The sequence below is a fragment of the Pseudophryne corroboree genome, chromosome 4 (assembly GCF_028390025.1).
Source record: "Pseudophryne corroboree isolate aPseCor3 chromosome 4, aPseCor3.hap2, whole genome shotgun sequence".
Classification (NCBI taxonomy): Eukaryota; Metazoa; Chordata; class Amphibia; order Anura; family Myobatrachidae; genus Pseudophryne; species Pseudophryne corroboree.
Window position 1 is genome coordinate 395,739,181 of NC_086447.1, and position 15,506 is coordinate 395,754,686.

At 40.5% G+C, this 15,506-nt stretch overlaps 1 protein-coding gene across 1 annotated transcript in view; it reads right to left on the reverse strand.

The window, feature by feature from the left end:
• COL21A1 (collagen type XXI alpha 1 chain) overlaps positions 1 to 15,506 on the reverse strand; it is a 472,866-nt gene that overhangs the window by 75,324 nt on the left and 382,036 nt on the right. Inside the window, exon 19 of the mRNA XM_063916728.1 lies at positions 15,227 to 15,280. Coding sequence (XP_063772798.1) covers positions 15,227 to 15,280 — 54 coding nt within the window. The remainder of the gene's footprint in view (positions 1 to 15,226; positions 15,281 to 15,506) is intronic.

The following is a 15,506-nucleotide window of genomic DNA, read 5'->3' on the forward strand; positions in this document are numbered from 1 at the left end:
TTATTAAATGAAGTGCATTTTTTTCTATTATGAGTAAAAAATGACTTGCATCATTAAGCATTGGGGTGTATATTTATGCAATGTTTCCCTGATGGTAAGGACTCAAATGTACCGCCCAAAATTGTCCTTTACAGAATTCCCATTATATATGATCCTCATGGACCTTTATTCCAACCATGCTGCAGAGCAGAATGAATAGTCATCAATATCATTACATTTTAGATTATATATCCTGTGAGATGTACTGTATATATTTATACACATATATTTATCCATAATACGAAACTCTGAGAGTCCAAGTAACCATTAATTACTGTGCTGTGTGCTTTCCGACAAAGGCCTTTTAGGCAGCCTCTCCATACATCACACCAAACGGCGGCACTCCAGTCGAATAACGACTCTGTACACTGTGGCAAAATGTGTACAGCGTACTTATTCAACTGGAGTGTTTGTGTTTGATGTGATTTCTACACATATATAAATATGTATATCTCTCCTTGCTTCCCCCCACACACTACAGTCTGTGTCTCCCTCTCTCCTTCCTCCCACACACCTCACAGTCTGTCTCTCCCCAATCACTCCATTCTGCATTCCCAGCTCCCCCCCACCCCATCCCAAAGCCCTGCATCCCCTCACCAAGCCGCTCTTACCCTGGGGAGAGACTCACATGCGCTACACTCCTCGGTACCCAGACCCAAACACCGCAACGCAGACCCCACCAGAAGAGACCAGTGCAGGGCACAGGAATTCTGGCCAACAGAGCTGCTGCAATGTCTCATAACTGCTTGCAACAGAGCGGGACCTGGAAGTTACTGCACAGTCACTATGTATGAGAGGCTTCCGTCACTCTGAGGCTGCTCCCACACCGCCTACAGCTCACAGCCCTACTTGTACAGCTCACATCCCTGCCTGGCACTAAGCGGCGTATCCTTGGGGCCTCTCTAATTCTTGGGGCCCGTACAGGTGTCCCCTTTGACCCCCCCTGTCATCGGCTCCGGCCCTCCTCCCAGACCTTCTACTTTCCACAGCAGTGTCAGTAAAGAGAAAGCTTCAAAGGAAGTGTAGAGCTGGTATATTAAAACACAACATATTGTACCCGCCCACTTCGACTATTATTTGAAAGTACATATGAAACTAAGGGGGTAATTCAGACCTGATCACTGCTGTACATTTTCGCATAGCAGGTGATCAGGTCTGAACTGCACATGCGTATGAAACGCAATGCGCAGGCGCAACGGTCTGCAGGGACGGGAAGCGACGGGATGGTGCGAAAAACCCAATCACACCGGCGATCACAAGAAGATTGACCGGAAGATGGCGTTTGTGGGTGGCAACAGACCTTTTCTAGGGAGTGTTCGGAAAAACACAGGAGGGACCCGGTGTTTTGTGGGAGAATTTGTGACGTCAGCTCTGGCCCGATCATCGCATCGGCTGAGTAAGTCCAGGGCTGTGCACCATTGAATTAAGTTAATTGATAGCTGTCTTTTCAGTGGCCGACTTCCTCACTGGTTCCTGCACCTTACAAATCACACCCTCTTTATTATACTGAATATACACATTTTACAGGTATCACACCCAGGATTAGAACCCACGACCTATTACACTGGAAGTAGACACCTTACTGATGAAGCTATTTGCTCCTGTATAGGAAATATGAGAATTCTAACTATATGAAGATACTTCTCTGACAATTACACACAACTTCATATAGTTAGAATTCTCATGCCTCCTCTACAGGAGCAAATAACTCCATCAGTAAAGTGTCTGCTGTCAGTGTAACAGGTCATGGGTTCTAATCCTGGGTATAACTGCTAAGAAATGTGTCATTTAAAATAAAAGACAATTAAATGTATAAATATAGTATATACATTTTTTTCAGAACACTCCATATACACACACACACACACACACACACATATATACACACACACGCACACACGCACACATACATACATACATACATATATTTATCTTAATATAGGAAATAGGGGGTACCAATATTTATCTTGCCTCCGGCCACTGTGACGAACTTACGCCACTGGTGCAGAGACTACACAAATTGCTGTTTGTGCAGCACTCCTGCACATGCAATCGCACACCTGCACAGCGAATTCCCCCTCCCCCTATAGGCGGCGATTACCTGATCGCAGGGATGCAAAAAATGCACCCTAGCGATCAGGTCTGAATTATCCCTAAATATCGTTTGTTTGAGAAACTCCCTGTCTCACTCTTGTGTGCTTGAATGTTTGGTATTTGTGTGCAAAAGTGCTTAATAATATAGAGATTATGGGGGTCATTCCGAGTTGTTCGCTTGCTATCAGTTTTTAGCAGCAGTGCAAATGCTATGCCGCCGCCCACTGGGAGTGTATTTTAGCTTAGCAGAAGTGCGAACGAAAGGATCGCAAAGCGGCTACAAAATAATTTTCTGCAGTTTCTGAGTAGCTTCAGACCTACTCAGCGCTTGCGGACACTTCAGACTGTTCAGTTCCTGTTTTGACGTCACAAACTGCGTTCTGCCAGACACGCCTGCGTTCGGCCAGCCACGCCTGCGTTTTCCCTGGCACGCCTGCATTTTTCTGCACACTCCCTTAAAACGGTCAGTTGACACCCAGAAATGCCCACTTCCTGTCAATCACACTGCGGCCAGCAATGCTACTGAAAAGCTTCGCTAGACCCTGTGTGAAGCGTCATCGTTCGTTGTAATAGTACATTGCGTGTGCGCATTGCGCCGCATACGCATGTGCAGAAGTGCCTTTTTTTTGCCTCGGAATGACCACCTAAATAAACAGTGCTGGTGCCCTGTTTTTAATGACTGCTAAATTAATATAAAGACTTTTTTTAAATTAACAAGCAAAAGTATCTGACATTATTAAAACCAATGCATTAAAATATTAAATCAATTGCAGTCTAAATGAGATGGCTCAGTACTTTCCCCCCAAAAAACAATATTTTGAAATGTTCTTAAGCATCTGTGTGCGTTGGTAATAGATACAGAGTGAGATGAATATGCCAGTACCAACTGTCCCTCTGTAATGAGGAACACGAAAAGTGTCACACTGAGTGGTGAAGGGGCATAGCTGTGGTAATGGATATTCAGCTCTCTTGAACTCACTTTAGCTTATTATTAGTAATAATTCTTCTTCATAATGTGATATACAACTGTCCTGAACACTAATTAGTCCCTGACAATGTCTGTTTCTTCATGCTCCATAGTTAATTTGTTCCTTTGAACATATTATTTTGCTAGAATGTTGTTCATGTGTTATATTTTTCCTCTAAACATCTGTAACTGAAACTGCTGATTATCACTTACAATTGTAAAAAGTTTACAGTCAGCAAAACATTTAATATGTAGCAGCTTGTCAAATACCTCCCATATATATATATATATATATATATATATATACAGGTTGAGTATCCCTTATCCAAAATGCTTGGGACCAGAGGTATTTTGGATATCGGATTTTTCCGTATTTTGGAATAATTGCATACCATAATGAGATATCATGGTGATGGGACCTAAGTCTAAGCACAGAATGCATTTATATTTCATGTACATCTAATACACACAGCCTGAAGGTAATTTTAGCCAATATTTTTTATAACTTTGTGCATTAAACAAAGTGTGTCTACATTCACACAATTCATTTATGTTTCATATACACCTTATACACACAGCCTGAAGGTCATTTAATACAATATTTTTTATAACTTTGTGCATTAAACAAAGTGTGTCTACATTCACACAATTCATTTATGTTTCATATACACCTTATACACACAGTCTGAAGGTCATTTAATACAATATTTTTAATAACTTTGTGTATTAAACAAAGTTTGTGTACATTGAGCCATCAAAAAACAAAGGTTTCACTATCTCACTCTCACTCAAAAAAGTCCGTATTTCGGAATATTCCGTATTTCGGAATATTTGGATATGGGATACTCAACCTGTATATATAAAATTATTTTTTAAATTTTTTTTATTAACCACATTTTGGCAGAAAAAGAAAAGTTTTTTGGGGGGGATACCTGAAAAATGTACGTATCTCCTAGATGTATTACTGGGGATCTTAGCAGATATCAGAGACATCTGTAGCGGTTTTTCAGAGGATTCTATGGGTGCTGTTGTACTGTTAGATTTACCAAGGATTCCGGCCCTTTTAGCTAACACCATCTTAAGATGGCATTAGCAATTGTAGCCTACAGGTTACATATTGCATAATTTACCAGAAGCCTGGCCAGATTAAGACCTGGGGCTGAAAATATTAAAGGGCCTACTTTGAGAAGCAGAAGAGCTGTGTGGGTGGTAATAGCCACTCGTATAAAACTCAATAATAAATGGGCAAATGTGTTCTTTAACTCAGCAGCAAACTGGCACAATTTATTTTGAGATTTTTTATTCAGAGATGTGTCTCTAAAAGTTTAGAGTACATTAGAGAATATTTACATCTCTTCAAGTGAAGATGCAATTAAAATGCATATGACTTAAGGCGGCTTTATCCGCAGCATGCTCAGAATGTGAAACATGCAATGGCATGATCCTCAAGGAGGAGTATGTGCTATATATTAGCATGCAATATAAGAGAGTATTTCGCTGCATCATCTGTATTTGGTCAGGTAGCAGGTGAATAACATTTTTGCTTTGTTCAGTAGCTTTCAATCAAAAACCAAGTACATACTGTTTTATTTTTGAACTATCCCAAGTAGTATGCTGAGATACTGTGGTGCCTGCACTCAAACAAAATTGATGATTTGGTGATATACAGTATTCCTATATGCTGTCAAGTTTTAGAAAACAGCATCTTTATAAACCAAACTTCTGAAAAATACTTCTGCCAATATTGTGTCAGTCTAGTTATGGAGTGATATTTTCACAGTGATGTAGTAAAATCACTCTGAGACCAGGACATTTGCATCGGTAGTGATCATTAATCTAGATGGCAGCAGCCTTGAGAACTGTATAAACTTGTAAATGAGAATAAACTGATTTAATGTCAAATGTTTTTTGTACTAAAAATCCCAACAAATGCTGAAACATGTATATAGAAAAAGGGGTTCAGCAAATGAACCTGAGTGTTATGGCCACATGAGGAAAAAGAGGTATGTAGTATTTGCCAGTAACACTTATTTAACGTTTCTTTGCTAATCTATACCAATCTGAGAAGATGGTAACAGGCAATTAATCAGCTAAAACTACCATGAATTAAGGTTTCTCTTTTAGATGTAATGATACACTTTTTTAAATTCACCTACTACAAGGAGATATTTCAAGGTAGTTTAGTAACTACCATTGGTATAGCAGGTGCATTGCACTGGGGCCCCTGAGGACTAAGGGGCCCACTGCTGCCCAGACTAGCAATGAGTTATCTACTTACCACCACCACCCACCCTTACCCCCTGCAGACCATGTTGAGCAAAGTTGGATGAATGGCCCAGTACAGTATGGTCCCCACTGTCTGAGGCTCCTGACCCTTACTTTAGGGAGGCAGGGCTGACATTGTGTGTGCCAGACTGATAGAGGAGTCCTGCCACCTATTAGCACTGATATTCACAGTCACTTACTGCCTCTAATTACTAGACAGCTGTACATATTTTTTCTGATTCACTGCTGTCTGTGAATTAAAAGCAGCTCACAGCCGGTGTAAATGGCACTGTTAGAGTCTGTCTGACCGAGTGCCAGATTGAAGAAAGCACAAGGGGTGGGGGCCCCTCTCACAGACAGAGCAGAGGCTGCTGTGTTTCTGCCATCACCAAGGTACATGCCCCCTGTTCTCCACACCACGCAGGACATTGTACTTGTACCTCTGTCACCGCCTGCCTTACGCTGTCACCCTCTGACTCTCCCAGTCACCCACTGCAGTTTGGCATATTGTGAACTTGGGTTGGAGTGGAGGAGGGGGGCCCAAATTATAAATTTTGCAGGTTCACCATTCACAAGATCCACCACTGTTTCATGGATCAATATAATTACAAAAAATACATGACAATATATTCATTATGGCATATGCTTAAGTTTTTATTTCTGATATGTAAAATTCTAATAAGTAGATACAGTGTGTGTGTGTGTGTGTGTGTGTGTGTGTGTGTGTGTGTGTGTGTGTGTGTTATTATTATTATTATTATTATTACTAAATTATTTGATTAAGGCGCCACATGTGTTTCGCAGCGCCATACAAAGGACAGTACAGGGAGACAAAACTTAGCATTACAGTAAATAAATAACAAATATATATCTATACAAACTGTACATATATATCTACATATATTATATCATATTACTAATATACTCTATGCATTTAATACATTTAACAGAAATATTTTATTAATAGATCTATTCATGGTTTGGTTGTTCCCCTTTGGAGATACCTAGTTCCAAGAACAATTTGGAATAGAAAACATTTATTCCAAAGTAAAATTTTCCAAAGGGAATCCCCAATGTCTTGCTCCAGATGGAGTTAATGCAGCTATTCCTGTTTCTATTTCAGTCTCCTTTTTCCATCCAACAGTTACAAAATCTGCTAAATAAGTTTTTAAACTACAGTATTTAGAGATTTAACTACATGAATTAAGTAATACGATATAAAACATCAAGTGAAACAAACTGCAAATATCTGAGAATTGAATAAGAATATTTATGCGTTTAATGCTTATGTTGGAGATCTTCTGAAATCAAGCTATGCTAAAACAACTTTCACTGCAGATTTAGCATAATGTGATGTGATAAGTTATGCTATATAGCAAAATGTTTAAAAAAAAATTGTTACAGGTATGTCATGTTAATATAAATTAAAATAATTTAATACATATAATTGTCTGGAAAAATCAGTCACCTATAATCCTATGGAATAAATGTATACATTTGTGCAACTTTGTTTGAATTTGATAAAAACAAAAAACCTGACTGGAAATCAGCTCTAAATAGTTCAAGCTTAAAAGACCACTAAATTACAAATTTTAATTTAAAAATTTGAACAATTCTGGTAAGGGTGGCATTTAGCGAGGGCCGCATCTAGGCGGGCACATGCCCCAGGTGACGGATTTGAGGGGGCAACGGATTTGAGGGGACAGTCAGAGGAAAAAAGCTGGAAATCTGTGATGAGTTGGTAGCATGCCATGGTAAACTTCAGAGGGTAACCTAGGGCCGGATTAAGGGGGGTGCACACAGGGCAAGCACCCCTGGGTCCCCCTCTCTCAGGAAACCCCACGCCCTTAGCTCCCATAAACCATCTTTAGCTAATGTCCGGTCTGGTAACTGTGATCAAGCTCCATGTGTGACATCATGAGTGCTGAAGAACAGTGTGTGAGGAGCCTGCCGCCACTGCTGCCTTAAGGAGGAACAAGGAGAAGATCTAGGCAAGTTGTGATGGGAGGGTTTAACACAAACACAGGCAGCTGCTGCAGAGGTCTAGGGGATGAGAGACACAGGCTACTGTAGTAATATAGGATGGGGAGGGCAGACTCCTCTAGAAACACAGGGAGGATGCTCTTAGTAACTCTTCTTGGAGGTAGGGGTGGCTTTATAAAAAGGACTAAGGGGGGCCCATGGAGTACATACCCTTGGCAGCCCTCTACCAGATGGCCCAGAACCGGATAATTTATTAGGCATTGCATATTTGGATATATATTAAATAAATATTCCTTTCAATTTGACGTGATGTCAAATGTGTAACAGTTTTGTCCTGTTGTATCCCAGGCTTCTTCAGTTAGAGCATATGACACAATGGAAGAAGCCCACTATGGTTTAGCTTGTTGTAATAGAATTTTGTATAATAGGCCTATAATTTTTGTAGTGATTTTTTTCACTTGCTTTTTAAGGTCAGGAGGTTTTTGAGAAGATACGTCAGGTTTTATGGTAGTATTTCTGAGAGTTGTATGCAATATGGACCAATGTTGGTTCAAAATGCCTCTGAGTTTCATAGCTGTATTAGAATAATTTGTGATGAAGTACACCATATCTTTTTGTGCCTTTAACTAACTGGAACTAGGATTGCAGCTCAAATGGGACTGCTCCGGACAGTACGGAAATCAGGACATCTTTCAGGAGTCTGGAGCATCAGCAATTCTGGATGGGTGGTCTGGATTTCACAATATCGGCCAAGTGGCTTCTCAGTCCTGCCTAGCCCTCCTTTGTCCATAACTCGTCCTGCTTTATCTTGTCTCCCCATCTGCATGTATGCATCCTTCTGCTTCGTTTTGCTTCCCCCTTCTCTGTTCATGCCTCTTTTTGCTCCGTCCAGCATTGCACCTCTTTGTCCATATCACCTCCTGCTTTGTGCCACCTCCCCCTTCTCCATCCATGCCTCCTCCTTCTTTGTTCTGCCTCCCCCTTGTCCATCCGTCCTCCCTCAGGCTGTCCTCTGAATAATTGGATACTGACATCATGGAGGTCTACTGTGATTCAGACTTTCCTAGTGTCATTGGTGCAACTGTCTAAAATAACAGTCAATGAGAGCAGTGGTGGGCATCACCAGTGTATCTGCTGGTGAGTTCACAATGCCTGGCTGTGCATGATTGAGCAAAGGACAGAAGATGACAGCCAGTGACATGCTGGGATTATGTTCTGGAGGGCTACTGAACTGCCCCAAACAGCTGTTATCTATGTCCTGCCTGAGGTGATTGGCTCACCCTGTCCCTGGTTTACATTCTGCCCTATAATGTTGACCAGCACCACACTTATCCCACTCACCTACAGACTCTCTACTTCCTGAATACAGTGCTAACATCATACCCTGTGCTTGGATATCAAGTGCCACTATATGCACTGTTTGCCCTGCACTGCCACTTGCTAAAATTATTTAAAGCTACAAGGGTCATGGGGGGGGAAGGGTGCTTTGATGGCAAATAAAATGGCAAGAGTGCTCTCCGGAATATGTAGGGATATGAGAGGGTCTGATGTGATAGATACACTCAAAAATGACATGAAATAAAATGGTGGTAACACTACTTTGACCATTGCCCCCTGATTAAGACGGGAATCTGATAGAAAAAAAAAAGGCGGTAACCCTGTTTGGGACCATTATATTGTTATTGCCAGAGTATGTCCCTATATTTCCCTCTGGTTATTTGAAATGCCTACTCCACTCTGAACATCTTGTCTCTTTAAAATTGTTTCTTAACAATTCTCCTTGTTCTTAATTTTCTGTATTTGTGCAATTCCTCCTTACTCAACATTTGAGGAGGAACCCTAATCCCTATCCTTCCTCAATTCCTCCTCGTATGTTGCTTGCCTAAATGTAATTATTTACATCTACTGTACATGTTTAGAATGTGTTTTGTGGCTATTTTCAGACGTATATGTTCAGATCTAAATATTCTATCCACTCCTTACTATAATTGGTGACAAACTGTAGATTGCAATCATTCCTATTTAGGTACTTATGAAACTCTTGTAGTTCCTCCCCATGACATATGAATAGGACATTGTCCATGAATCTTACCAACCAAGTTTGCCCTGAATTCCTTGTTGTCCCAGATGTTGCTCTCTGCTTCATGAGTGTGTATGTAAAATGATGTATGTATTTTTCTTCCAGAACTTTGAGATGATTTGGTCGTTCAATGGTGCTGTTCCATGGAAATCAATTGTGTTTATTTATTTGTTTTGTAGAGCAAGAAAAGAATATTTCTCAACATTTTCAGCAGAGAAGTACATGTAGCGGGTGTTCCCCTCCTCAGGTGTTCTCCCTCCTCAGAAAGTCAGGCAATAAAAAGGTTGTGCACATCATATGATATGCATAACTGGACTGTGACTATATAAAATATGTAAATCAGGCCCATTAACTAGATAATGAGCCTGATTTAGAGGAAGCAGCGCTGATGTTTGTGCAGATGAACTACTGCACATGCATGAAGAGCCCTGAAACCCCCTGCAGCGTACGCATTTCCCAGACTGTAGGATTCAGTAAACTGTTGCATTTGGGATCGCTGGCATTAGGAACGGCAAGGTTATCCTGGGTGGTGACTTGGAGGTGGCCTGAATTGAGTGCCATGGGTGTGTCAATGAAACTGCAATGTACTGTAGACACAGAGTCCATATTGAGCTGGAGTTCAAAAGGAGACACTGCACCTACCATAGGCTAGTGCAAGTGTCTATGCTGAAATTACAATTTGCATATAACTGCAGCCCTAAATGCAGAAAAAAAATGCAATAGTGAATGCAACTGCGTCACTCTGGTGTGGATCATTGGGTCGACCCTATCTAGGTCGACAGTCACTAAGTCGACCACTTTTGGTTGACATAGAAAAAAGGTAAATATTGACTGAAGGTCAATATGAAAAAGTCAACATATAAAAAAAGGTTGCCATTGTCATGTCGACATACTGTCAATGTTGACTTTTGAACCATGTCAATCAATAGTGGTTGACCTACTGACTGTTGACCTAAATGATGTCGACCTAACAACCGCATACCGTCCACCTCTGAATCAGGCTGAATAAGAAAGAAGAAGAAAAAGAGTAACTTTGTACCTTGGCAAAACAATGTTGCACTGCAGTTGGGGTAGATTTAAAGGGGCTGTGGCTGTGTTTGCATGATGCATGATCTCCACAGGGCTATTGTGCGACTTCAAGCGAGGAGCCACTCTGCCCACTGCTGCAACTGTAATTATTAGTATCATCACTTGCACCAATGGCTGACAGGGATAGGGTGACAGGGAGAGGCAGAGGGTAACATGGGTACAAGCACAATGTCCTGCTAAGTGCGGAGAACAGGGAGCATGTACCTTGGTGGGGGGCAGGAACATAGCGGCCTTTGCTCTTTCTGTGAGAAAGTGCTTTTTTCAGGCAGACTCTGACTGTGCCAGTTACACTGGTTGTGAGATGCCTTTAATTCTCAGGGCAGGATTTACTAACCATTTACGGTACAATACTAATTGCATATATACTAGCATATGTGACTTGTATCGCAAAGGACAGCTCTTCCGATAATACAGGTTGAGTCTCCCTTATCCAAAATGCTTGGGACAAGAGGTATTTTGGATATCGGATTTTTCCGTATTTTGGAATAATTGCATACCATAATGAGATATCATGGTGATGGGACCTAAATCTAAGCACAGAATGCATTTATGTTACATATACACCTTATATACACAGCCTGAAGGTTATTTTAGACAATATTATTTATAACTTTGTGCATTAAACAAAGTGTGTATACATTCACACAATTAATTTATGTTTCATATACACCTTATACACACAGCCTGAAGATCATTTAATACAATATTTTTAATAACTTTGTGTATTAAACAAAGTTTGTGTACATTGAGCCATCAAAAAACAAAGGTTTCACTATCTCACTCTCACTCAAAAAAGTCCGTATTTTGGAATATTCCGTATTTCGGAATATTTGGATATGGGATACTCAACCTGTAGCTGCTATTTGCAATGTCGGCACATCTGGGTTTCTGCCCTCAGAGTCCCTCTTTGCGCGGCGGCCGCAGGGGGTGTTGAGAAAAATCTGATTGGATCCCTCTCATGAAGAATGTGGAAAGAAGCCCAAAGACTTCAATTGCTGGCATTTACCCTCCGCACCAAAACCCCGGCATCAGTACATATAGAAAATGCAGCCAAAGAACAAAAACAAGCTTCTGGCTACATTTTCCCTTAAGTACATCTCACCCACAGACAGAAGGGAATCAGAAAAATGTACATTTTAATGAGAGGCAGTATGTGACTGTGAACATCACCACTGATAGGTGGCAGGACTCCTCTATCTGCACTGAGCCATTCATCTGACATTGCTCAAAATGGTCTGCAGTGGGGGGCAGGGGATACCTCATGGCTGGTCTGGGTATCTGTGTGCCCTTTAGTCCTCATGGGCACTGGTGCAATGTACCTGCTGTACCAATGGTAGTTCAACCCCTGTTTCTGTGGTATTTCCATGCTACATGCAAAAGCAGACAGTGATTTCCATATATAAAAAAAAATGATAAATGTGTTTGCACCTCATGAACTGCATTAGGGTTTTCCCAAGTGCAAAGTTACTCCTTCTTTTTACATTGCTCCCAACTTTGGGGTATATTTACAAAGATTCGTGTTTTGGCCGTTTTGAAGGGTGTTTGAACTCGAATGGTATTGGGTGCATTTTACTGCAACTTTTTAAATCCTGATACGGTCATTCACTAAGCTGCCGACTTTTCACAATTCGTATTTTCCGATGACGATGTGATTCGTAATATCAGGCAGTGTTTTACGGGAGTGATGAGTAAAACACTGCCTGACAAAACACAAGGAATCCCGGCCGGATCTGTGAGATCCGTGCAGGGCTTCATTGTGTACCTTAAAAAGGTTTTTAAAGTGTTTAAGAATCTGGAAAAAATTGCGTGGGGTCCCCCCTCCTAAGCATAACCAGCCTCGGGCTCTTTGAGCTGGTTCTGGTTGAAAAAATATGGGGGAAAAATTGACAGGGGTTCCCCCATATTTGATCAACCAGCACCGGGCTCTGCGCCTGGTCCTGGTGCAAAAAATACGGGGGACAAAAAGCTTAGGGGTCCCCCGTATTTTTTGAACCAGCACCGGGCTCCACTAGTCAGAGAGATAATGCCACAGCCGGGGGGACACTTTTATATAGGTCCCTGCGGCCCTGGCATTAAATCACTAACTAGTCACCCCTGGCCGGGGTACCCTGGAGGAGTGGGGACCCCTTAAATGGAAGTGGAAAGTCACAATTTTCTTTTTTGATAATTAGAAACTACCCCCTGGGTTCATCTTCATTAATAAAGTTTGTTGCATTCTCTGCCATATGTTTTAATGAAACTAATCATATGTTTGGTTTCTGAGCTTATGTTTCTTTTCAAAAGCTTACTTTATTAAATACTTTGTGTTAATTTACGTATAAAGAAATGCATTACTGTAAATCCAAAAATAAATGCTATACAAAATTTTAGTATTTTGTATAGCATTTATTTTTGGATTTGCAGTAATGCATTTATTTATACTTAAATTAACACAAAGTATTTAATAAAGTAAGCTTTCTAATGGATTATGCAACAATTCTGTGGCATAATTCAATTCTGTGACTTCATCACTTAAAATGAAACTATTAAAGCTTAACAGGCTATCTGTGCAGTTTTTAAAACATCACTTTCAAAGCCGTTGAATGGGTCCTAGTAGTTGGAGTGAGTGGCCAACATAGGGAGCACAGCCACATCCCTTTGTGAACTATTCCTATGCTGCGCTCCAACACTTCTCAGAGGAACTTGCAGAGGGGGGAATGGTCTCAGTAGCACCCCGCCCCCACCCCCCTCTGCAGTGCCTCTTCTGCACTCCCAGACCCTATGAGAGGGCTCGGATACTTTATATAAACTTGCCATTCTCTGTGTAACTAATCATATTATGCTGTGATGTATAATAGTTGTGTCTATACGCCTGATACTGAGATGGAGCAAAGCAAAAAAGAGCAAGTAACTTTACACTGCAGGTGGGGCAGAATTAAAATGTGCAGATATTTTATTATTAAACTTTATTTATAGGGAGCCACCTGTGGTCCACACCACCTTATAGAGGGCAAATGACAAGAGAGTACATGGTAACACAGTACAATACAGTAAGCAGTACAGTATACAATTAACAAATAACGCTACAACTATCAATAAAGCTACTGCTGCAAGTGGTTCAAGGGGAATATTCGTTATAAGCTAAAACCTGTACCCATAGGTTAGGGCACAACTAACAGGTTTAGAGCCACTGCAACTTCAAGAGGTGTGAAGGAAAGATAAAGATGGGATGGAGAGTACAAGGAGTAGGTGGATAAGTGCAACTGATGAGCAATAGTAATAGAGGATGAGAAAGGAGGGAGGAGGGACCTGCTCATAGGAGCTTACATACTAAAGAGACAGGAGAGACAAATGAATGACACAGGGGAGCTGAGTGGGAGAGATGGAGGATGAAATGGGGGTAGGTAAGTGATGTGGTGACAAGGTTAAGTTAGGTTTTCAGCACCCTTTTGAAGCATAGATATCTGATATAGATATGTTTTATGAAATTATATCACTAATTGCTATGTGTGCCTCTCAGTGGAATACTTTCCTTTTTTTTGTCCTGATTTGCTATACTATTCTAGGGAGCACCTCCCAGAGAACTATACAATTGAAGAATTTATTCTTGAATATATTCTGGAAAACTTTAATAAATAATTGAAATCTTGTGAGGATTTTGCTCTCAATTTGACATGTCTTTGACAAGTGCAGTGGGAACTGAGGTGTGCACTTGCACTGCCCTTCAACAGTTTTCACTGCAGATGATGGAAACACAACAGCTAATATGAAGACCAATCTCATCTGGGCAGGGCGGGATGGAGAAAGGGGAAAGAGGACATATTGGGGCATATGCAAATAGCTCCGTTTTTTTCAACTAGGTGAAAAAAACAGAGCTTTTTAGCTATTTTTAGGGCAAATGGAGGTTCGCCCTATGCAATATTTTCGGATAGGCAAAAAATGTGGCAGGGGCGGAAAACATGTGGAACAGCGAATCCAATTGTTTGCCGTCAAAAATGCAGTCCTTTTTCAACGATTTTGAAACATTTTTTCGCCAATTCCTTTTCACTAAATAAAAGATGGTGAAAAGGCATTGGCGAAAATGCCTTCAAAACTGCTGAAAACATCACTAATTGAATATGAGTGGGGTGAATTCATTAGCTCCGAAATGTAATCGGAACTAATTGCATACGCCCCATTGTATGCGAGGACATAGGACAATAGTGGTATGCTTACTGCTCACTCTATTTCCCAAACTCCTCACTCTATTTCCTTACTCACTCAGTATGGCATCTATCTGCCTAGTGCATTAATAAACAATATCAGCACATATATGTAGCCTGCATTCTAAGAACTGATTCTACACACCAGTTTCTTAACCTAATCTTTTTTTCCATTGATCGAACTATATTTACAGATTTTAGAATGAGATTTCAGTGCGCAGATAAAGCAGTAATCTGGCATGCCACCTCTCTATTTACAGTACATGAGATTTTAGCAGTGCCAGTGGGAACTTTATAGAAACTTCTAATCAATGTCTTACTGGTAAAAGTGTTATCACTTGCATATTTTCAAAGTAAATTACATTTTGGCAATTGTTCATCTATATTGAGCCAGTTTCAAAAATACACATTGACTAATACATTTATTGACTGTCCTTCTCATGTTATGCCAAATGAACCTAATCTCCAAATTAGTTTATATGGTATACTGAGTATAGGTTTGCTAAGTGTATAATTTTCTAAACTTACCGGGGTCCCAGGAGGTCCTCTCATACCACGTTCTCCAGAAGGTCCCATTTCCCCCTAGAAAATAAGTATATAATTAGTATATAATGACAAAACAGTGACCATCATATTCAGAAAATAATTTATTTATCAGTCATAAATTGTTTACACTAATGACAGCTAAATCTTATCTTCACAACCTTAACTGAATATAGGTAATAAAGCACATAATCTACTATAATAAAACATTCAAGTGACCTTTAAAAACAAAGCAAAATATATTCCTTTTTGTGGAGTAAAAGGT